Below are 23,890 nucleotides of genomic sequence, written 5' to 3'. Positions count from 1 at the left end.
GGTAGTAAACCAGAAGCTGGTTTTCAGGAGCTAAAGGAGTTAAGGTTATTTTTATGTAGAGTTGAGAATAAGAAAAAAGGATTTGGAAAACTGTTTATATCTTACTATTGCTTTTTTCATTCAAGAGTTTCATTAAGTAATAATTCTGATTTGGTTCCATTCAAATAGAAGTAATTCTCTTTAAATGAGATTTTTAGTTTTTGAAGTGAATAAGCATAAAAACTATCCAAAAGAGAAGGGTTAGTTGGGTGGAATAGCTAATTTTGGGAAGTGGACAAATTGTCCATTTCTTTATATGCTAATCTAGATAAAGACCTAAAATGTTACTTCAGGTTTGGTATTAAGATAAGTTTGGGAAGGAGCAGAGAGTGGGTAGGCTTCACAGGATATATATTAAACATTGTCTGAATAACTGACTTAAATGAACAGGTTTAAAAACTGTCTTGCTGGACGGCACCAGCATGAGTTATTTTAAGGTTAAAATCTCAGTAGCAACTAGAAATCTGTTTGTTGATAGTTGGAAACTGCAAAAGGGGAGACTGGGGTAGGGCTTTGCCAAGGTTATGCATACTGAGAAATTGAAACTATGATGGTCCTTCACAGAATAGGGTGAGTGGCATTTTGCATTCGGAGGAGAATGAGGAGAGGAAGAGGATGTAAGGTTCATTGAAAGAGTTATTAACATTGGGAGGTGTGTTTTTGCAGGTGAGAATATTAAAGCTAGAATGAGGCACAAAAGAGAAACTACTTCAGAACGGACAGAGTAGAATTAGTGTGTGCACTGCTGTTGGCAGCTTTGGAAGAGACAGGCTATTCCATAGTCAGTGTTAAGAATCATCTACAGTACAGAATGCTTAATAAATGTTCAGTAATATCTCAGTCTAGTTTTGGAGTGGACTGAAACATGTCCACTTGTATAAAATCATCCATGAGGGGAAAAAATAAGATGACAATGCTGATAAATAAGTGTGTGTAGTTTTCTGACAGTGATGTAGCTGATGAGGAAAAAGTGTTCCTATTATAGTGTAGAATTACAGGGAAAGAAGAAGAACCATTGCTTGGGAGATACAGTTTGCCTAAAGATGTTCAATCAAGGTGTTGCCTCTCTCTCTGCTTCTTATTCTTAAGGATTTTCTATAAAAGGAGTTTTTATGTACATAGGTTAATTTATGAGTATGCTGTTGGAAAAGTAAATATAGAAGAAGAGAGAGACTTAAACTGCTAATATGCATAAGGGATGCTGTGTTGAATTTTGTGCGTGTGAACAATTCTCATTCACAAATTGTTGATAATTTAGGCAGCTAAATTAAGTATTGGTTTCCTGTTTTTTTTTCTTAAGCAGATTATGTAAGCATATTTTGATGGACAGATATTTAAATGATTTTAAGCTGGAAATAAAATATATGTGACTGGAAAAGGTTTTATCTTTCCTGCTGTCAGAAATGCTGATTTGGCCCTTTGGCACTATACTCCTGTCTTTATATGGTTGTTAAAATGTGTTGCTCTTTCCCATCTGAAGGAAATGCATCTTTGACACTTCTCATGACCTGAGTCATGATGCTGAAATAGAGCCAGAAAGTATCCTTAACAGTCATGGGTAAAAAGAAGGAAGGCTTCCGTGGGGGCGGTGGGGAGGAGGCAGTACTGGAGATTGTGGGGAGAAGAAAGTCTTTGCTGTTGTGGCTTGTGTCTTTTTTGATTGTTAGAAAAGTTGCTTACATTTTTCTGCTGTACTTGTATTCAACAGAAAATACTTTGATTTTAATGTTTAATTGTTCCTCAAGACAAGTATAAATTGTTAAACCACAGTTTAAATCTTACAAATAATTCAGTATTTCTTCTTGTTGTAAGGTGTTTACTTTTGTTTCTTCACCAATTCTCAATACTTTCACATCTCATATGTTCACTAGTTCAAATAACAAAATTATATTTGTTGAGTCAAGCTGATAGGATTCCATATTTTTCCTTGAACAGTGAAGTACTTCTGTTTGTGCAATGATGGTACTATAGAAAGTTCATGGGAAATGGGGTGATTTTCTGGAAAAAAGTTTTGAAACCCGTGGATATGAAAAGTCTTCACAGTTTGTATAAAATCTTTATTAATGAAAATCATAAGCTTATCTTTTAATTGCTTTTTGTTTTTGGTTTTGTATTTGAAAGGCAGAGTTACAGAGAGACAGAGAGAGAGAAGAATCTTTCATCTGCTAGTTCACTCCCCAAATGGCTGTGACAGCCAAGGCTATACCAGGCTGAAGCCAGAAACCCAGAGCTTCTTCTGGTCTCCCATGTGGGTGCAGAGGCCCAAATACTTGGGCCATTTTCTACTGCTTTCCCAGGTACATTAGCAGGGAGCTGGATCAGTAGAGCAGTTGGGTCTGAAACTGGCACCCAAATGGGATACCTGCATTGCAGGCAGAGGCTTAAACTGCTATGCCACAATGCCGACCCCTTCATTCTGTGTTTCAACAGACTTGAAATTGTCTTGTAGGAAACTCATGGTCAGATGAGGATATAATATTTTCAAGAAATAATTTTGATGAAGGCTTATACTTTAGGGAGTTAATTCCTCTGTTTTTAGTCTCAAAGATGCTAAATTATGGGGGTTTACTTCTCGAGATTTTTACCTAGGGCTAAACAGCTTCACTTCTGATAACTTAGTTCCAATAGTAAAATTGAGCTTGATTCTGTGGAGTGGGAAATTTTAAGGAACTTTAATATGATAGATTCAAGAATAGTTGGTATCTTAAAGTAAGATGTCCAAGATTTTTATTGTGATTATTATTTATACAGAAAATTTGGTTTATCTCTCTAGTGTTAAATAAATGTCGTATGTAGACTCTATTTCTACATGTTTCTTTATATAAATATTGTCAGTTTATACTTTTGTTTGTCCTTTTGTTGTTAGAAGGGCATCAAACTGCAATCCTAATATTTAAAAAGAGTTAAAAATTCCAAAAACTTCTTAAATATTAAGAGCAACAGCTCTTAATAAACTTATTTTATCCCAGAATCTTGGAGTATGCTAAGAATAATAACCTTTCCACTTTTAAAGAGAAGATTTTGTCCATTCAGTTAGTAATTAAGGTCGACTGTGAAACTAAGTTGTATGAAACTTTTCATAAAGTTTTAAAAATATTTCTGTAGAACTCCTCACAGTTGTATTATTCTTCTCTTTTGTATTTTTCCATCTTGTGAATATTTTTTCTAACTCTTTTGTAAGTTTTTTTATGTATTGGAGAGACAGGCAGAGAGAGAGAGAGAGAGGTTTTCCATCTGCTGGTTCACTCCCCAAACATCTAGAATGGCCAGAGCTGGGCCAGTCAGAAGCCAGGAGCCAGGAACCAGGAGCTTCATCCGGGTCTCCCATGTGGGTGCAGGGGCCCAAGGACTTGGGCCATCTTCTGTTGCTTTTCCAAGCCACAGCAGAGAGCTGGGTCGGAAGTGGAGCAGCCGGGGCTTAACCTGACGCCTATATGGAATGCCGGCACTGGGATGGCGGCTTTATCCTCTATGCCACAGTGCCAGCCCCTGTTTCTTTTTTATTTTATTTATTTATTTTTTTGATAGGCAGAGTGGACAGTGAGAGAGAGAGAGACAGAGAGAAAGGTCTCCCTTTTCCTTTGGTTCACCCCCCAATAGCCGCTGCAGCCAGCGTACTCAGCCCGTTTCTAACTCTTGGTCACATCTCCTTTCTAGTCTTCTTTTTCCCTTTTAAGTTTTTAACCCTCCTTGTTCTAGGCTCTCTGTAGTACTTTTTACAGTAGTTTAAACTATATGTTTGTATGTAGTTTAAACTCCACTTATGATTTCAGTGATAATGATTGTCTCTTTGTTACTTCAAAGTTTTAAATTTAATTGAGTTTATTTTATGTTTCTTAATTTTTAAAATTTATTTGAGAGACAGATATGTGAGAGAGCCAGCCTCCATTCACTGATCCACTCCCCATATACCTGCTAACAGCCTAGGCGCTGTTCCCTTTGAAGTTGGGAGCCTGGAACTCAATCCAGGTTTCCCTCATGGGTGGCAGCAAATCAGTTCCTTCAGTCAGCACCACGGCCTCCCAGAGTGTGCATTAGCAGGAACTGGAGCTGCAGTTGGATATCGGACCCAGGTACTCCTATACGGGACACAGGCTTCTTATACTTTTTTTAAAAAAGATTTATTTATTTATTTATTTGAGAGGTAGAGTTACAGACAGAGAGAAAGGGAGACAGAGAGAGAGGTCTTCCATCAGCTGATTCACTCCCTAAATGGCAGCAATGGCAAGAGCTGGGCCGATCTGAAGCCAAGAGCCAAGTGCTTCTTCCAGGTCTCCTATGTGGGTTCTAGGGCCCAAGTACTTGGGCCATCTTCTACTGCTTTCTCAGGCCATAGAGAGCTGGATTGGAAGAGGAGCAGCTGGGACATGAACTGGTGCCCATATGGGATGCCAGGGCCACAGGCGGCAACTTTACCCACTAAGCCACAGTGCTGGCCCCCGGGATTCAGGCTTCTTAGCCAGTTGTTAACCACTAGACCAAATACCTGTTCCTGTTCAGTTGATCTGCACTTTAAGGAAAGAAAAATATTTAAATTTATATGTTACCATAGCTAATACATTAAGATAATGATGAGTAAGTCAGAATGTGTTCAGAATGAAACCAAAAAACTATCTAAAGCATTATTTATCATGAATATATATGTATTTATATATATTTAGAAGTAATTATTGAATAACTAGTATAATGTCATTTCTTTTGATAAGCACTAGCAAAACTCCATAGAGATTATTTTTTATGTACTGGCAACAAGTGATGACAATATCATTAATAACCTCAATCCCCTTCTTGGGTGGGGGGGATGGTTAGATTCTTATTTTCTAGTGTATTGTGTGGGACATTTATCTTTCTGCCTTCCCACTCTTTGTCAAAGTACCTGTAGTAATTCCTATGGTGACATAAACTATTTACTTGAAAAAAACTCAAGTGTTTCCCAGTATTTTTACTTCATCATCTATCACTTCTAAAAAAAAGTTATTAGGCCAAAGCAATGTCTAGTCAGAATTGTCTCTCTTTTATTATGTCACTTGAGCTGTGTGTCAACAGTCTTTTAAAATGTATCTAAATACATACGTTCCTACATCTACACCCACCCCCACTTACATATATGAAGTTCATTTTCTTTTATTTGTGTGTTCTGCCCTCCTCTACTCCTGTGAACAAGCATTGCTTCCGCCCAGTTTGGCATGTGGGTCAGAAGGCACTGTTTCTCACCAGGGCGCTGCTGTTTCCTTTTCCTACTTGAGTAGATTACAGATTATACTGGAACATGCCTGAGAAAAGGTCAGAAAGGAGGGTGAAAGTCCTGGAACTGCAGCTGGGAAGCCTGTCATTCTCATCGAGGAAGGAGGGGGGAGGGTAAGCGGAGAGAGAGACGGAGAGAGACTGGGTCCAGTCCAGCCAGAAGTCACCCACATGCAGGAAGTTCCCATTTGCCCAGGATACTTTATGTATTCCGTGAGGATTTTATTTAATTTTCACAAGCAGTTATGCGGAATTTGGTTGAGAAAACTTCGATGTTAAATTAGTTGACATGCAAGTGCTAAGCAGTGTTTTCAACTTTGCAGAGACCCTATTTTCATTACTTGCATCAAAACAAGCTACTCTTGTATTATTTTTAATAGCGTTGAAGCTGGCATTGAGAAACTTTTTGGCTACAGAGTTCACTTACTGTTAAACTCCTTGGTATATTTTTTATTTTTATCCTGTCAGTTCTACAGTAGGATATTAAGGGCAAACCAAAAACTTTGCTTTTCTGTGGAAAGCAAATGCTTAGAAAAAAAGCTCTTTAAAACTCATTACCTAACTTTTGCTTTGGAGTGATATGCAGGCAATATGAAGTCTACGTGTTATCCTAGTGTACGAGAAGAGTTGGGAGGAGGATATAGGTAGTGGAAATCTTGGGAATAGGGCTGTTTTGTAGAATTGTCTTCTGATGAGAGAGCAAGGACTCACAGTGACGTTGTTTCAGTGTACCTCATTAATCCGGGTTCAGACGAGCAGATCAGAGACAGTGAAAGCTTTCTTTAGTAGGACTGTAGTGGACTTTTGGTAACTGTGTGGAGAAGTAAAGACAACAGAATTTGATAAAATTGTAGGAGTCTCTGTACTCATCCCCATGGATTTCAAAATACTTTGCAATAGGGCGAGTATTTGGCCTGGTAGTAAAGATGGCAGTGGGATGCCAGTGTCACACGTTGTAGAGTGGTAACTGGATTGTGGTTCCAGTTTCCTGCTAGTGCAGATACTAGGAGGCAGTGGTGGTGGTAATAGTTCAAATAGCTGGACTCCTGTCATGCTCCGGGGAGACGTGGATTGAGTTTCTTGGCTTATGAGTTCTGTGTCCCAAAAACCACGGACATTTAGGGGCAGACCAGTGGTTGGGAGCTCCCTCTCCATCTCGCTGTCTTTGTCTTTCTGCTTCTCAAATAAGTACATTATAAAATCTTTTAAACATTTATTGAACCAAAACAACTTTTTTTTCAATTCCATTGAATTATAGGAAGATATCTTATAAATCTTCAGAAAAGTAGAGTGCTTGAATTGAATAAAGTGTGTGTGTCCATAGTAAGAAGGAAAAAGTTAGTAGCTGTTCCTAGGGCAGCATTAATGCTGCCTACCATTCTTTTATTCTTTTACAAATGAATATTTACCATTTCTATACTTGTGTATCCCTACATCTTTAATGTCAACAAAAGGACTGTGGTAAACAATCATCCAAGTGCTCTGTGTGGTCCACTTTATTTTATTGTAGTTCTTACCTCTCAAAAACACACAAAAACTTTCTTTTCTGTTTCATTGATCATCATACTTTTAAAGGTTCTTTCTGATCTTACTGTTATCCTTTGATTGCTGCGTGTTAATCTAACTGATTTTATTTCCCTTGCTTCACAATGTAGTAGCAGAAGGAAACTTTTTGGAGAGGGGTTATCTTGCATACACACATACAGGTAGACTGATACTAACTTTAGTAGCATAATCCGAAGTGTCCAACAATTTAAGAGTCTTGTTTGCTTCAGAACTTTCTAGCAGTTTGCCACATTCACATGTTGTCACATCACTGCATTCAGAAGCTAAGAATACCAACCCGGCAGCTTCTACATGGAGGGAAAAGATAAAACAGAAGGGAATCAAGCTTTGCAGCCACATTACCTGGGAGTTGCTGCTGATGTCTTTTCCACAAATGTCCAAGTTTGTCAAAGCCCAGTAAATCTTGGAAAGTTTATTTTCCTTGTAGCATCTGTGTTTTATAATGGGTCTTTTAATTTGTTTTTACTTTGTCTGCAGGGATTTCTTTTGTCCGGAGTTTCAGACTCTGTCTTTTTTTTCCTGTGGAAGTGAGTCCGTTAATGATGACTGGTTTGGGAATAGGCCTCTCTGCAAAACTGACCTGACAAGCTCTTTCTCCAGTGCAGCGACAAAGCCCATTGTTATTTTCTCTGTTCACGGTTATCCTCAGCTTAATCCATTTTTCCTCTGTGTTTTTATAGCAAGAAACGTCTGGGAAAACATGATGTGGGACAAAGCATAAATAAGGTGGCATTTTGAAGTTAGCTGAAATTTTAGTAAACAGATCATCCATACCATGTCAATCCCACATGTGGAGGGCGTGGTTCTATGTGGCAGTGTGGAGATTTAGAGCTTCTGTGTGCCTGAGTCGTGGGTTCTGACAGGTATGCTGTATCCAAAAGGTCTCAGAGAGGGGGAATAACACAAAAACTCATGAGATTGTTTTCATACTTCCTTTTTCAAAAATGTAGACTTGTTTGAGATAAACACAGAAAGTCAGTGGTTGAAACCCCAGAGTGAACTGTTCTTGCTTAGTGCTTTGTATTTTAGCATTAAAAACAATAACAGTAAACAAAAACAGAACAGAATCAAAATATCACAGTTTTAAACATCAGGGCATATTTTAAAAATTCTGATTTTTCAATGATTTTTCTATTCCCAGATAGAATTTATGCTTTAATTTATTGAGAAACCATTTTATTGGAACTTGAAATATTTTTTCCCCCAAGAGAACTGCGTCTATCGTGGGGACTGGTAAACCTCTAAAGGATCAAAGCTTCAGTGGCTTTGGATAAAGACCCGAAAGCCTGCAGGCTTATGCAAGTTTATCTATAGAGGAAGCCCAAGAAAGTAGGATGAGAGTCTTAGAAGAGCTTATTTTCTCATGAGATTTTTGGGACTTCCTCTGTCTGGTTGTGCCAGAAATACTGTGAGAATATCCATTCTCATGGCATTTGTCACTTACAGGTCTTGTCCCAGCTGAAATTTGAAAGTATAATGGTGTGTGAAATATTTTATGTGTCTTAAGGCTCCATGAATCCCATTGCTGAGGCTGCCATTAAACCATCTCTGCTCTTTTCCTTGTACTTCTACAATAAAGAGAAAAGACAAAAGTGCAGTAAATAAGGGAAGGGAAGGTGACACATTTATGGAGTGACTCTCTTCATAGATCTCAGCAGTGTTTCATTTTATTATTACTATCACATATATTCCTGAGAGATGACACAAAGAAAGAGAGAAACAATAGGGCTAGAGTTCATCTAGCTCCATGAGCAATACTAGAGGCCTCTTCCTGCTGAACCTTGTTACACTAGGGGGCTTGAGGTTTAATGAAACTTCCTCACTTGAAAATTTAGGCATGATTTATACACAAGGAAGTGTCTGAAGATCTCTTCCAAAGTCTGGGCTCCTGGCAGAGTCAACAGGAGGCTAAGCAGAATGGTAAAGGCCAGGGACTTGGGTCTTCTGGCTATATTCTGAAGTACTTTTGAGTCCCCTCCAAGATTACTTTTTAAAAGATCATATGCCTGTATTTTTCTTTGACTTCTGAATGTGTGAAAAGTATTTCTTTCCTATATATATATTTCTTTTACAGGCAGAGTGGACAATGAGAGAGAGAGAGAGACAAAGGTCTTCCTTTGCCGTTGGTTCACCCTCCAGTGGCCTCTGTGGCTGGTGCACCGCGGTGATGCGAAGCCAGGAGCCAGGTGCTTCTCCTGGTCTCCCATGTGGGTGCAGAGGGCTGGCCTGGAAGAAGGGCAACCGGGACAGGATCCGGTGCCCTGACCAGGACTAGAACCCAGTGTGCCGGCGCCGCAGGCGGAGGATTAGCCTAGTGAGCTGCAGCGCTGGCCTCTTTCCTATATTCAGCATTTATTGAACTGTTAATGATTAGTAAGACATTGTCTTTACTCTGGAGGAGTCACCTATCTCGTGGACGATAAATCTGGAGTTTTGTTACTTTGGAGCTGAATTAAAACAAAGATAAGAAATTGCGCAAAAATCATTCGAACAAGTTTTTAACACTAGAACAGAGAAGAAAGGGTCTTCGTGCTATTTTATGTATTTGAGTTATTATTTTTAGATGTGTATTATTTACATGTGGTTCATGTGTCGGCTGTGGAGATTTGTGGTTTTATCTAGTTCCTTTTACTAGTCCCTAGTGCTGTTCATACACCTCTGATTGTATCCCTTATTTTATGTTAGAAAAATAATCAGAAGAAATAGACTCACTCCCCTATGATCAAAATTTTTGGAACAATCTTTTCTGCTTTTTATAGTTGTCTTTTAAAATAGTAATGAAGGGGCCAGTGTTGTGCCATAGCAGGTTAATCCGCCACCTGTGACACAAGCATCCCATGTGGGCACTGGTGCAATTCCCAGATGCTCCACTTCCCATCCAGTTCCCTAATGTACCTGGGAGGGCAGTGGAGGATGGCCCAATTACTTGGGCCCCTGCACCCACATGGGAGATCCAGAAGAAGTTCTTGTCTCCTGGTTTTGGTCTGGCCCTCCTCTGACTGTTATGGCCATTTAGGGTGTGACCCAGCAGATGGAAGACCTCCCTTTGCCCCCCAGCCCCTGCTCTCTGCCTCTCCCTCTCTATGGCTCTGACTTTCAAATAAATAAATAAATATTTTTTAGATATTTATTTATTTATTAGGAAGGCAGAGCTACTGAGGGAGACAGACTGAGAGAGAGAGACAGAGAGGTTTTCCATCCACTGGTTCACTCCCCAAATGGCTGCAGTGGCCAGAGGTGGAGCTGCACCAATCTGAGGCCAGGAGCCAAGAGCTTCTCCAGGTCTCCCACGTGGGTGTGAGGGCCTAGGGGCCCAAGGACTTGGGCCATCTTCTACGGCTTTCCCAGATGCATTAGCAGGAAGCTGGATCAGAAGTGGAGAAGCGAGGTCTCAAACCGGCACCCATATGGGTTGCCAGCAAAGCAGGTAGAGGCTTAACTTACTATGCCACGTTGCCAGCCCCAATAAATCTTTTTTAAAAAAGAGTGAATTCCTATTTAAAAATAAATAAATAAGTGATAATGAAAATAATTCTTTCCTCTTTGCTCCTGAGACATTTTTCAGGTTTATTTATTTATTTATTTGACATTTATTTATTTGAAAGTCAGAGTTACACAGAGAGAGAAAGAGGCAGAGAGAGAGAGGTCTTCCATCTGTTGGTTCACTCCCCAATTGGCTGAAACGGCCGGAGCTGTCCTGATCCAAAGCCAGGAGCTTCCTCCAGGTCTCCAACGTGAGTGCAGGGGCCCAAGGATTTGGCCTATCTTCTATAGCTTTCCAGGCCATTGCAGAGAGCTGGATTGTAAGTGGAGCAGCCCATATGAGATGCCGGTGCTGTAGGCGGTGGCTTTACCCGCTACACTGCTGTGCTGGCCTATCATATATCTTTATTAGCATGTTTTTCTTTTTAAATTTTTTTGTTCATATGCCTTTCTGCACCATTATGTTACGAACTCTTTGAAAATCCCTGTGATGTTTTCACCCAGGATCTTTTGTACAAGGCCTAATGTAAGAATGAATGTTGAATGAAATCTTTGGTGTGATATTTCATCTGTTAATGTCTTCTTTTCAGTGCCCATCCTTAAATCTTTTTTCTGTGTCTATTACCTTGATCATGTTTAATCAGTGTCCTTTGTCCCTTACTCTGACTTTGCCATTTTTTTATTATCCTGTCATGGACTATCAGAAATACTAGCATTTTAATCTTGATTTTGCCTTCCTTAACCATGCCTTTCTTGACCATTTTATTAACCTAGCTTTTTCTTTCATTAAAACTGTTTTGGGGCCATGCTGTGGTGCAGTGGGTTAAAGCCATGGCCTGCAGTGCTGGCATTCCATATGGGTGCTTGTTCGAGTCCTGGCTGCTCCACTTCTGATCCAGCTCCCTGCTAATGTGCCTGGGAAAGCAACAGAGGATGGCATGAGCCTTTGGGCCCCTACACCCATGTGGGAGACCCAGAAGAAGCTCCTGGCTCCTGGCTTTGGATTGGCTCAGGTCTGACTGTTGTGGCCATTTGGGGAGTGAACCAGTAGATAGAAGACCTCTGTCTGTAAACTCTTTCAAATAAATAAATCTTTTTTAAAAAAACATTATGTATGTTTCTAAATTGCTTGGCATATCCTATGAGATAGACATATCCCTAGGAACAATATTCACAATTTGTTTTCTTCTTTCAGTTGTGCTCGATTTAAGACAGAGTGCGTTATAGACAGATATACCATGAGCAGACCACAAACGCTCTGGTGTTTTCTTGAGAACACAATAGCAGGTTGAGAAGGATAGTCCTGGAGTGCACTGTGTGCTATTCTGAGGTTCTTCTTTACACTGGAGAGACAGTGAAGCATTTTAAATCATGGCAACTAAACCACATTATTTGGAATTTCTCAGTGAATCACTTCATTTTTCCAGCCCACTCATCTATGGAGTTCAGTGACCTCAACATCTATTCTGTTCCCTTGCTAAAGAACTTGCCTAATTTCCCACTCTTCTTTCATTTCAAAGTTCCTCTGATTTCCCTTACACATCTTCTTCTGTGATTAGATTCCTCCTTACTGCTCACGTAGTGACATCCCTTTTTATCTCTCTTCCTGCATATTACTTTTCGTGCCTAGAATACTCTATCTTCCCTACACTTGTCCAACTAGGTCATGTCCTGTCTGCCTCATGTGCCCTTTTCCAAATACATTTCCCATATGTACTTATCTTTAGTTTTGGACAGTGAGCACTTCATCATTCCTGTGTCATGCACATTAGACTGTAAATTTTGGTGTAATAGGGAATACTGTCCCTCACTGCTTATTATCTTAGGCTAAAATAGTTGACAGATAATTTATTTACAATGGTGTACACAATTCTTGAGTTTTATTAGCTTGTGACATTTGTGATGTTGCAGTCTCACTTTGGATCCTGAATTAATAATAGACTAGTTGACTGGTGATGAATATTATGCAATTTACATCTATATTGGCTGCAAAAATGAGATAATAAATCACTTTGTTTAATTATTAAAGTTTTTCTGTTATTCTTGCACAAATATGAAAAGTTGTTATCGAATTCCCCTTTTATATTTTATACAAGGCTCTGTGTTATTTAAATGTAGTAGTATTGTCTAATTTATTAAACAGCTTAAAGAATCTTGTATACTTTGTAAATACTGTCTTATGATACCCCTACAACAAGTATAGATTGCTTCTAATAACTTTAATGTGTATTTTTCACTGGAAATTTGGGGGATAAGGAGATAAAGATTTACTTTACTTACATGAACATTTATTTTTTCCCTTAATTTGTGAAAGAGGAATTTACCAAAAGTTAGCTTGATAATTCCATAAAATAAGGTGTCTAAGGAGGAAGTAGCGTGAGGTTAAGCTGTTAACATTTTTTTTGCAAGGGAGTTTTGCTTTTTCACTGCCTTTGTTAGTGCTATGTGGAACATCTCTCTCTATCTTGAATCACACTTTTTAAAAAATGTATATACTTGGAGGTGGTAGGGGTGGGGCAAGGAAAACAGCTTTATCTGCTGGTTTACTTCCCAAATACCAGCAACAGGGCTGAAGCTAGGACCAGACTCAGTTCTGGTCTCCTGCATGGATGGCAGGAACCAAGTCACTTGAGCCATCACTGCTGCCTCCCAGGATCTGCATTAGCAGGGAGCTGGAGTCAGAAGTCAGAGCCTGCTACGGTATGGGATGCTGTGTCTTAGTGGCTGGGCTAAATGCCTGCCCTGAATCATGCTATTTTGAAGTTGAGTGTCTTGGGAGTGGGCATTTAGTCTAGTGATTTTGTTTTCATACCAGTTTTTTTCCCCCTAACTTCAATTAACTTGAAAATTCAAGTGTGTGTTTATGATACCTATTATTTAAAAAATAACATTTATTACTAAATAAATAAGGTAACTTTTATAAAAAGTCAGGAACAGCAATTTGCAATTAATATTAGGTCAATAAAATCTTTTCTATATAAGGAGTTGTTGGATTATAAATGCTGAACCCATTTTTTTAGATGGAATATGAGGTATTTTTTATAATGTTTCTCTCTAAATCATGAATTAATAAGAATCACTAAAAAACTACAGAATTCCCAAAGATGTGATTTTTGTGAAGGGATAACATGGAGATCAATAGAACTAAGCTTATACATTCATGGTCAATTGGTTTTTGACAAAGGTGGAAAGCGGATTAATGTAGAAAGGATAATCTTTTTAACAAGTGGTGATGGAACAATTGGATGTCTGTGTTGGACACAGTGAACCTCAACCCTCATCATTTATATAGGAATTAACAAAAAAAAAGAAAGGAAAAGAAAAGAAAACCACCATCTGCACTTGTCCTGTCTGTTCAATTTTGTACTGGAAGCTCTTGCTAGGGAAAGTAGACAAAATGAAACAGAAGGCATCCAGAATGGGAAGGAAGTAGTACAACTATCTCTTTTTTTGAACATGACATAGTCTTCTATGTAGAAAATCCTTGTAAACCATAGAAATTAGTAGATATAAGAAATGAGTTCAGCTAAGTTGTAGAATATGAGTAATGAGTACATTTATCTGTTACCTGTATAATCTGAAATGTGCAATTAATAAAATTCCATTTAGAAATTAGATCAAAAAGAATAAAATAATTGGTAATAATTAAACAAAAATGTACAAAACTTATGCCCTTAAAACTACAAAACAGCATATTATAGTTTTGTGTAGTAAATCGAGTTGTGGTGTAGTAGGTTAAGCCACCCTGTGCAGCACTAGCATCCTATATGGGTGCTAGTTCAAGTCCCGGCTTCTCAAGTTCCCATCATCTCCCTGTTAATGTGCCTGGGAAAGCAACTGAGGATGACCCAAGTCCTTGGGCCTCAGCATTCATGTGGGAGACATAAGAAAAGTTCCTGGCTCCTGGCTTTGACCTGGCCCAGTCATGGCCATTGCGACCGTTTGGGGAGTGAACTAGTGGATGGAAGATTCTCTCCCTCTCTCTTCCCCCCACCTTCCTTCTCTTTGTAACTCTGTCCTTCAAATAAATAAAAATAAATCTTAAAAAAAAAAAAGAACAAAAAACCCCACAACGTAGTAAGAAATTATATAATACCTAAGTAAATGGAAAGGCATTCTGTGTTTTTAGATGGCAATATTGTTGAGGTTGCAGTAGGGACTCCTTGAAATCCATGGGGCATTTGTTCCCATTTGTTCCAGGATTATGTTGGTTACCAAAATCCACGATGGTTAAGTCCCTCATTTAAAATGGCATATTGGCCGGTGCCGTGGCTCACTAGGCTAATCCTCCGCCTTGCGGCGCTGGCACACCGGGTTCTAGTCCCGGTCGTGGCGCCAGATTCTGTCCCGGTTGCCCCTCTTCCAGGCCAGCTCTCTGCTGTGGCCAGGGAGTGCAGTGGAGGATGGCCCAAGTCCTTGGGCCCTGCACCCCATGGGAGACCAGGATAAGTACCTAGCTCCTGGCTCCTGCCATCGGATCAGCGCGGTGTGCCGGCGGCAGTGCGCCGGCGGCAGCGGCCATTGGAGGGTGAACCAACGGCAAAGGAAGACCTTTCTCTCTGTCTCTCTCTCTCACTGTCCACTCTGCCTGTCAAAAAATAAAAAAATAAAAAATAAAATAAAATAAAATAAAATGGCATATTATATGCATATAACTTATCCGTATCCCCTTATTTCCTTTAAATTGATTCTAGATTACTTATAATTGGTAATACCAAGGAGCTTCAAAAAGTTTGTGGAAAATAGAAGTAAAAGATAAATTTATTTTATTACTGCATTTTTTTGAAATCTATATATGATTGTTTATGAATTTCCAGGAACTTTTTGAAGACCCTTGTATCTTTTCTCATTTTTAATGCTATGCAGATAATTCTTATACTCCATTGTGTAGAGAATAATTATGGTGGGACAGGGGCAGAAGTCTATTCATGTTCAGTACGACACAACCATCATAAGTCTAACTGCAAGGTACATGAATGTTCCTAGGCATGTGAGTACAGGAGAGACCCTGAGGATCCGTGAAATGGTGGGAGGCTTCAGCAGTGTGTCTACACATCGCTTCATTCTCACGGATTTAGCATAGTGCTCAGCATGTGACAAATTCAAGTTTTTCTTTTTGTAACTTTCTGGACATTTTTTTCCTTCTTAAATATTTCCAGTGCACAGTTGGTTGAATCTACAGGTGCAGAACCTTTGGATACTGAGGGCTGACTATATTTAAATTGATCAACAGGTTCATTGGAGTCCCTGTCAAAGGCCCTACTGAATTTTCTCAGAAATTGACAAGGCATAGATGAAAGCAGTCAATTTTATTTGATGTAATGACTCATTGAAGAAAGTCAACAAACTACATTGACTGTCTTCAGAAAGATAAGCAATTTATTCCCTTTCCCCAAAGAATATATTACTCTGTTTATAATCCAGTCACATTGGTTGTTACCAGGATACTTTTTTTCCCTATTCATTAACTGTAACTATAATTCATTTGACATTTGACTTTTTTCTTAAATAAGTACTGAAGTGAATTAAAGCCTTATCAGAGTTTGGGATCCTTCCTTTGATGATGTTTTTCTCATTTTTCTCTTTGTAGGGAAACTGAATAGCCAAGACTCATACAACAATTTTACCAACAACAATCCTGGCAACCCTCGACTCTCTCCTCTCCCCAGCTTGATGGTAGTGATGCCACTTGCACAGATCAAGCAGCCAATGACCTTGGGGACCATCACCAAACGAACAGGGTAAGACCTCAGGCTTCATTTTTTTTTTTTTTTGCAGATGTTTTAAATGGTTGAATGAATAAAAGTAAAACATACTTTTTCTATCTGTGGTTTTGATTATATTCTTCATCTCGAGCCCATATGAAACTTAATGGCAGCAGATTAAGTACAAAGTCTAGAACTTGCACAAACATGCTCACACATATCCCTAGAAAAAACAGCAGTGACAAGTTGTGAAAACTAGTATTGACTAATAAGAACCAGATTCATCTACTCAATCTTGTATTTATTGGCCCCTGGTTTTGCTTGATAATACAGTTTGATTTTGTTTTGGTTTTTGTAGACATCATCAGGATTTAAAATGACTTCCAATTTTTTTTTTAAGATTTATTTATTTATTTGATCTGCAGTTACAGACAGACAGAGGGAAAGACAAAGTCCTTCATCTGCTGAATCACTCTCCAAATGGCTGCAGCGGCCAGAGCTGGGCTGATATGAAGCCAAGAGCCAGGAGCTCCGAAGTGGGTACAGGGGCCCAATCAATTGGGTCATTTTCCTCTGCTTTCCCAGGCCATCAGCAGGGAGCTGGATTGGAAGTGGAGTAGCTGGGACGTGAGCTGGCGCCCATATGGGATGCCGGCACTGCAGGCAGAGGCTTAGCCTAGTACGCCACAACACCGGCCCCGTGACTTCCAAATTTTGGCAGACCCCACTAATAAGGAGAGAGCTTTAGCGGGTAACTGTGTATCTAGTACTTCCTAAAAGTTATCTATATTGAGGTATAATTAATATATAAATGATTTTGTGGGTGGTTTTGATAAGTCAGTGCTACAAGATTTGGGTTTTAGTCAAGATGGATCATTAATATACTAAAATTTTTTGATAGCTGGGTTTTTGTGTTTATTTTAGCTATTTCTGCTTTGTGCGTATTGAACACTATGATAGGTGAAATAAGTAAAGCACAGAGAGATAAATATTGCATGTTCTCACTTGCATGCAGAAACTTCAAAATTGATCTTCTAGAAATAGAGAATAAATTAGTGATTTCCAGAGCCTTGGTGTGGTTGAGTAGGAGGAATAACTTTCACAGTTCTCTAGCACAGTAATATAACTATGGTTGACATGGATTCATTATTTCAAAATAGCCAGAGGAGAGAATTTTTAATGCTCCCAACACAAAGAAATGAAAAATGTTTGTGGTAATAGGTAGCTCAGTTACTCTGATCTCATCATAACACATTCCATATATATGTCAATCACAGTGTATCCCATATATATGCATAGTTAATATATTATCAGTGTTTAAGACAATTTTCTCCTACCTATTTTGGATATTAGATGATCACTTATTCGGGTTCCTGAAAAGAAACTGCTATGTCTCTGATATTATTAGATGTTCAGTTATATAGTAGTAGTGGAAATTCATTTCATACCAAAAAATAAATGAATATATGTTAAAGGCAAATTGCTTGTTTTCTGCAATGAGCAATTTGATGTTGATTCTAACTTGAAATGGAACAAGTGCTTGAAACTTCCATGTTGCAGCAGTAAACAGAAAACTCTGCTTGTCCTTGAATAGTCCTCAGGGTCTTTACAGTGGGAGGAATAGATAGTGGTTTTTGCTTGTTGTTAGTATGGTTGTGATAGGTGTTTAACATGTTCACAGAGGTCGCTTTAGTGAGATGAACTGTCACTGTTCTCAGGGATGTGGCCATTCAGCTCGAGGCCCCTGTCTAGGGGAAGTGGTGCTTTGAGTATTAAGTGATCCCACTGTTGAATGTAGAAATAAAACTGACTTTGTGGAACGTTAAAGGGAAGAAAAGGAAGAATGCAGAAGACCTACCTCCCAGATCATATTTTATGGTACTGACCTTTTGCCACGTATGTCTTTTAATTGACTGAAGCTTTTTAACTCTTTGTGTTCAGTAGATGTATAATGTAGAATGGAATTTTTAAAAAAAGATTTATTTGAAAGGCAGAGTACAGAGGGAGAGGGAGAGACACAGAGAGAAAGAAATCTTCTATCTACTGGTTCACTCCCCAAATGCCTGCAACCTGTGTGCTATACTAGGGCCAGGGCAAGGAGTCAGCGTTGCAATCCAGATCTCCGAAATAGGTGGCAGAAATCCACCACTGCCTTCTAGGGTTCACGTTAGCATAGAGCTTTAATCAGGAGCTAGGACTGAGATGGGTGCCCAGGTATCAAATTTGAGATGTAATTCCTTTCTAATGGCTTAGGAAAAACAATAGAAAATGACCCAAGTGCTTGGGCCTCTACCACCTATGTGGGAGATCATTTTGAGCTCCTGGCTTTACTGTGGCCCCACCCTGGCTTTTGTGTCTATTTGGGGAGAGAACTAGCAGATGGAAGAGTTCTCTCTCTCTATCTCTCCCTTTCTCTGTCTCTCTCTCCCACTCTCTCTCCGCACCCTTCCCTCCCTTCCTCCTTCCCTCTCTAACTCTGACTTTCAATAAATAAATCTTTTAAAAAAAATTAGGGGGGCTGGTGCTGGGGTGTAGTGGGTTAAACTGCCTCCTGTAGCACCAACATCCTGTATGGGCACCGGTTCAAGTCCCAACTGCTCCACTTTTGATCCAGCTCCCTGTTAAACACCTGGGGAAGCAGTGGAAGATGGCCCAAGTGCTTGTGGCTTGAAACCACATGGGAGACCCAGAAAGAGCTCCTGGCTTCTGGCTCAGCCCTGGCTGTTGCAGCCATTCAGGGAGTGAACCAGCAGGTAGGAGACTATTCGCTCTCTGTCTCTCCCTTTCTCTCTGTGTGTATAACCCTGCCTTTCAAATAAATAAAATCTCAAAAAAAACTTTTGGTTAGGGTCAGCACTGTGACACAGTAGGCTAAGCCTCTCTCTGTGGTGTAGGTGTTGGTTCATGTCCCAGCTGCTCCTGTTCTGACCTAGCTCTCTGCTACAGCCTGGGAAAGCAGTAGTAGGCCCAAGCATTTGGGCCCCTGCACCCGCATGGGAGACCTGGAAGAAGCTCCTGGCTCCTTGCTTTGGATCAGCCCAGCTCCAGTCATTGTTGCCATTTGAGGAGTGAACCAGTAGATAGAAGACCTTTCTGTCTGTCCCTCTTTCTCTCTTTCTGTAACTCTACCTTTAAAAAAAAAAAAAAATCTTTAAGGGGCTAGCACTGTGGTACAGCGGGTTGACGCCCTGGCCTGAAGTGCTGGCATCTCATATGGGCACCGGTTCTAGTCCCGGCTGTTCCTCTTCTGATCCATCTCTCTGTTATGGCCTGGGAAAGCAGTAGAAAGTGGCCCAAGTCCTTGGGCCCCTGCACCCACGTGGGAGACCTGGAAGAAGCTCCTGGCTCCTGGCTTCGGATCGGCGCAGTTCTGGACGTTGTGGCCAATTGGGGAGTGAACCATCGGGTGGAAGACTTCTCTCTCTGCCTCTCCTCTCTCTGTGTAACTGACTTTCAAATAAATAAATAAATCTTAAAAAAAAAAATCTTTAAAAAAATTTGGTTAGAATTCTAAGGTTTTTTTTTTTTAAAGTGTGTATACTGCACATACTTATATTGTGGAGAATTTAATTATTATTGAATGAAGTATTACGATTTTGAGTTTATATGTGCTTTTTGAATTTACTATTAGTGTAAGATACTTATATATTGCTGACTAGGCTTGTATCTAACATTTCAAATCATTATATTGCCGCCACATTTTTGAACTGCTTTTAGTATGTGCTATACTGAAGTGTTTAAGAGGGAATATATTTGTTCCACAATCAGTATTTGGTTTTAATTTTGTTGCCATTGTTAGAGATGTACAAACCTGTTGCAATACTAATAAAAAGAGTTCAAATGTCCCCATATTCCTGTTAACGGCTTAACTTGTTTGCTTTGTTATTCATGTTCTCTCGCTATCTGCATATGCACTCACATTTTGTTGCTCCTAACTGGTTCAGAATAGATTGCAGACTTGTCACCCCCATATCCCTAGGTACTTCACTGTATAGTATCTAAAGGCAAGGGCATTGTGTTATATAACCACAGTGTATTATCTGAGTAAGAGATCTTAAAACAAATTTTATTAGCTGTTTTTTATTCTGTGTAATTGTTGTCTGTAATAAATTTTGTACTTGTGCTGGAGCTTCAGAGTACCACCAATTACCCACCCTACCCTTCTTTTATCTTTTCCTATTAACACAGAGTACAGAGACTGATAAGTGCTGGATGACAGTGGTCCTAAGTTTTACTTGATCCCTGCCTGGTTACAAGACTCACTGAAGCCCTTTTCTGAAGTGTTGGTTGATTTTGCTCAGAAATGCTGTTGTGCTTTCCTTGTGGTCCTTCACTATAAGACACCTAAATAAGCATTTGGTCATAGAGTTTTCCGAACTCTGTGGTTTTGTTGTCTTAAAATTTAATGTTTTTATTAAAATACATGTGTTTTACCTTGTCAAAAGTAATATTTTTTTTAATGTGTGAGAAAAAATATTCTCTGAATTTCCATTTTTGCCCTGTGCGTAGTTTTGAGGCGAATCCCAAATAATACTATATCCCATTAGGTTTTTTCTTCTTATATTTTAAAGGCTCTATCTACTTTATTAATTTTTAAACAATGACTGACCAGTTCTCAAGACTGCAGTTAACATTTTTGTGTTAATTATTTCCATTAAATTGTGTTGTGTTTATTGAGATTTGATTGCATCATTAAGGTCCTCAGGATGATGAACAAATGGTTTTTTAGCATGTCAGTTTTATCTCTAATCACAAATTCTGATTTATTCGAACTATCATTAAGCTCCTTTTCTAGTTTTTAAAAGCAAAATTAGCAAGAAATATTTGACTTGGATAATGCAGAAAGAGTCCTCACAGATGATCTATTTATAAACAAGTTAATTCTATGATTACCTCCATTATACCTGATAATATATGTAATAAAATTATATACTTAATTTATTAGATCAGCTTTTATTTTTCCATGTCCTAGGTATTTTACCTAAAGGCATAGAATAGCTAGAAAAAGTTATATTTCTAGAGCAGAGATTTATAAAGATTTCTTTGGACCCAGTGAGAGAGAAGCCTCAACTTAAACCTTCAGGGAATAAGACGTGTGTTTACCATATTTAACATCTGTCCTCTTATTTTCACAAATACATACCCCTGAAAGCCTGTGCAGCATTAGGGACCATCTGTCTCATGCTAAGACATACATGCAGCCAGCAGAACTAGAAATGGCAACAGACAGATGTGTTTACACCTTCTTGTCCAGCACCTTGAAGCAGCCCTGGAGGATATAAAGCCTGTTTTGGCAACAGCTGTTGCTTAGCCCTGTGATGGCTATACATTGATGATGGCAAAAGCAGTGCTAGAAATTATTTGACTTCAACAATCATCCATTCAAATGGAATCTTTTTTCTTCCAGTTTCAGACTGGATGATGGGAAAGCCCAGTTTCCCACACCCATGATATTTTGTATCATATGTAAAAAATAATACCTCCTCTCATTGTACTAAAAGTGAAACTGAGTGCTCAGAGGTTGCTGCATGTCTTGGATGTAAGGTTTTGGTAGAAGAGATTTATTAGAAGCATTTCATAGATGTTTGGTTCAATTAATGAGTTAAGTGTGGAGAAATTTTTAAAAAATGCTTTCTGTGTAGTAAGATACAAAACAAATTTTTATCGGTATGCTTAATTTTATCTATTTTAAATCTAAAAGTATTTGTGTATATACATTTTTTTTGTGAGTATAAGCCAGTAACAGTAAATTTCACAAAGAGGTCAGAGTAGTCTAATGGGAATAAATCATATAAAAATGAAAATGAAGTTACTTCTTTGGTCTTAACAAGGTTACCATTTTTAAAAGGAAAACGTGACGTGATTTTCTTCTTCATAGGATTCCTTTTTTCTCAGTTGGAAGTAGCTTCCAGCTCCTTTTCCTTTTCCTCACCTTTATTTGTTTCTTTGTAAACAGTTAGGGATCAGTATTAGGAACCATGGGCTGCACCCTGTAGAAAAGGTTACGTAATGTATTGGAAAAATATAATTTGGAGTCTGAAGCCCTGGCTTCTCATCTAGTTCTGCCACTTATCATTGGTGAGCGCTAGGTAATTTTCCTCATTTGAAAAATAAGTGTATTTCTGTGGGTTTTGAACTTTCAGCCATTCCGTGTGTGAGTGAATTCTCACCCATTCTTTAATTCCATTACCTTATTTCTAAGCCTCACTCACTGTTGAGAAGCCCTAGACAAGTGCTTAGCACAACCCAAATTAGAAAATGTAGATTGTTCTTTTTTAGAATTAGCAGCATTGAATAACATTTTCTTGAAGTATCTCCAGATAATATTTGTAGAACAAATCTGCTATCGGACATTGGTGTATAGTAGGGCTTGAAGAAGATCTATTCTTCATTTTTATTTAGTTTGGTCCACTTTGACATATTTGGGTAATTTGTCCTGCACTCTAATCTTTTTAGCAAAGTACTGAGAATTAGGTGGGAAAGATTTGGAGAAAGTTTCAGCAAATATGATAGCAGATGGCAGTTCTCCATCCATCTTGTGTAACGTTAGGTTCTTGATGGCTGCGCCATGAATATTTAGGTATAACATAATATACAATGTATTTTCATTAGAATGTACATGAATGTGTCCATATATGTAATATATTTATCATAATTTTGAGTTCCCAATTTTTGTGCTAAATTAAAATAAAAGTACACTATAGCTTATTGAATTTTACTGTACATCTGTTTTTTAAATGAAATCTACTATATACTGCATTAGAAGTCAGCAGGAATAACTTTGTACAAAAGTTTAATGTTAGTTATGATGTAGTAGTCTCTTTTTTGCCACATGTGGCAAAATTTAGGCATTATCTTTGTTTTGTAATGAAAGTTGTTTTACATCTTAAATTTATAATTGTATATTCAAATTAGACAATTACCTGTATCAATTCAGTTTTCCTTGCAGGTCAGTAGTTTGAGAACTGACAAAGCATAAGTCTCTTTGTAGAGAGGAAATAAAATTAATGAAAAATTAATGGTAATACTTGAAAATGACATGAGGGACAATTTGCTCATGTTGATGTGGGAAATGTGAATTCTCTGCAGTTACTCTATAAGTGGAGAGGCACAACAGCATGTAGAAGTTAGAGTTCCTCAAATTTACCTCTTATATATAATGTTGCATAGCAGTTTCTTTTTCTCTATTCAGTCCATTTAATATTTATTTCTATTATATGAAAGCATCTGTGTTCTCGTAGAACATAATTAATTGAAAAATAGGATTATAGAGTTTGTTTACAGATGTTTCTTGAACTCTAATTGCTTTTTTTTTTTTTTTTAATTCTGAAGATAGTCTTTATAATCTTTAGTACAGGAGTCTGGTTATAGGGGATTTGAATTGTACCAATCAAATCTAGTTTACTTCTCCTCCCCCTCCATTTTAAAAAATCTTCACTTTTGCCTTAATTTCAACTAGTAAAACCAAAGTCTGTGTTTTTTTTTTTTTTTTTTAATTTACAAAGGGTATGAAGTATGGTGAGTGTCTATGCCTAACTGCCATCTAATTATAAGTGACAATAAAGTTTTTTTTTTTTTTTTTTTTTGACAGAGTGGACAGTGAGAGAGAGAGACAGAGAGAAAGGTCTTCCTTTTGCCGTTGGTTGGTTCACCCTCCAATGGCTGCCGCGGCCAGCGCGCCACGGCCGGCGCACTGCGGCTGGAGCACCGCGCTGATCTGAAGGCAGGAGCCAGGTGCTTCTCCTGGTCTCCCATGGGGTGCAGGGCCCAAGCACTTGGGCCATCCTCCACTGCACTCCCTGGCCACAGCAGAGAGCTGGCCTGGAAGAGGGGCAACCGGGACAAAATCCAGC

At 38.7% G+C, this 23,890-nt stretch overlaps 1 protein-coding gene across 21 annotated transcripts in view; it reads left to right on the top strand.

The window, feature by feature from the left end:
* BCAS3 (BCAS3 microtubule associated cell migration factor) overlaps nucleotides 1-23,890 on the top strand; it is a 611,182-nt gene that overhangs the window by 245,556 nt on the left and 341,736 nt on the right. For all 21 annotated transcript variants that reach the window (XM_070060998.2, XM_089317313.1, XM_070061000.2 and 18 more), the window contains one exon: nucleotides 15,923-16,073. In XM_070060998.2, the coding sequence (XP_069917099.1) occupies nucleotides 15,923-16,073 (151 nt within the window). The remainder of the gene's footprint in view (nucleotides 1-15,922; nucleotides 16,074-23,890) is intronic.

The sequence above is a fragment of the Oryctolagus cuniculus genome, chromosome 17 (assembly GCF_051225735.1).
Source record: "Oryctolagus cuniculus isolate XC-2025 breed Fujian yellow rabbit chromosome 17, ASM5122573v1, whole genome shotgun sequence".
NCBI classification, from domain to species: domain Eukaryota; kingdom Metazoa; phylum Chordata; class Mammalia; order Lagomorpha; family Leporidae; genus Oryctolagus; species Oryctolagus cuniculus.
Note: the sequence above shows the minus strand (reverse complement) of the source record. Positions and strands in the feature narration are given on the sequence as shown.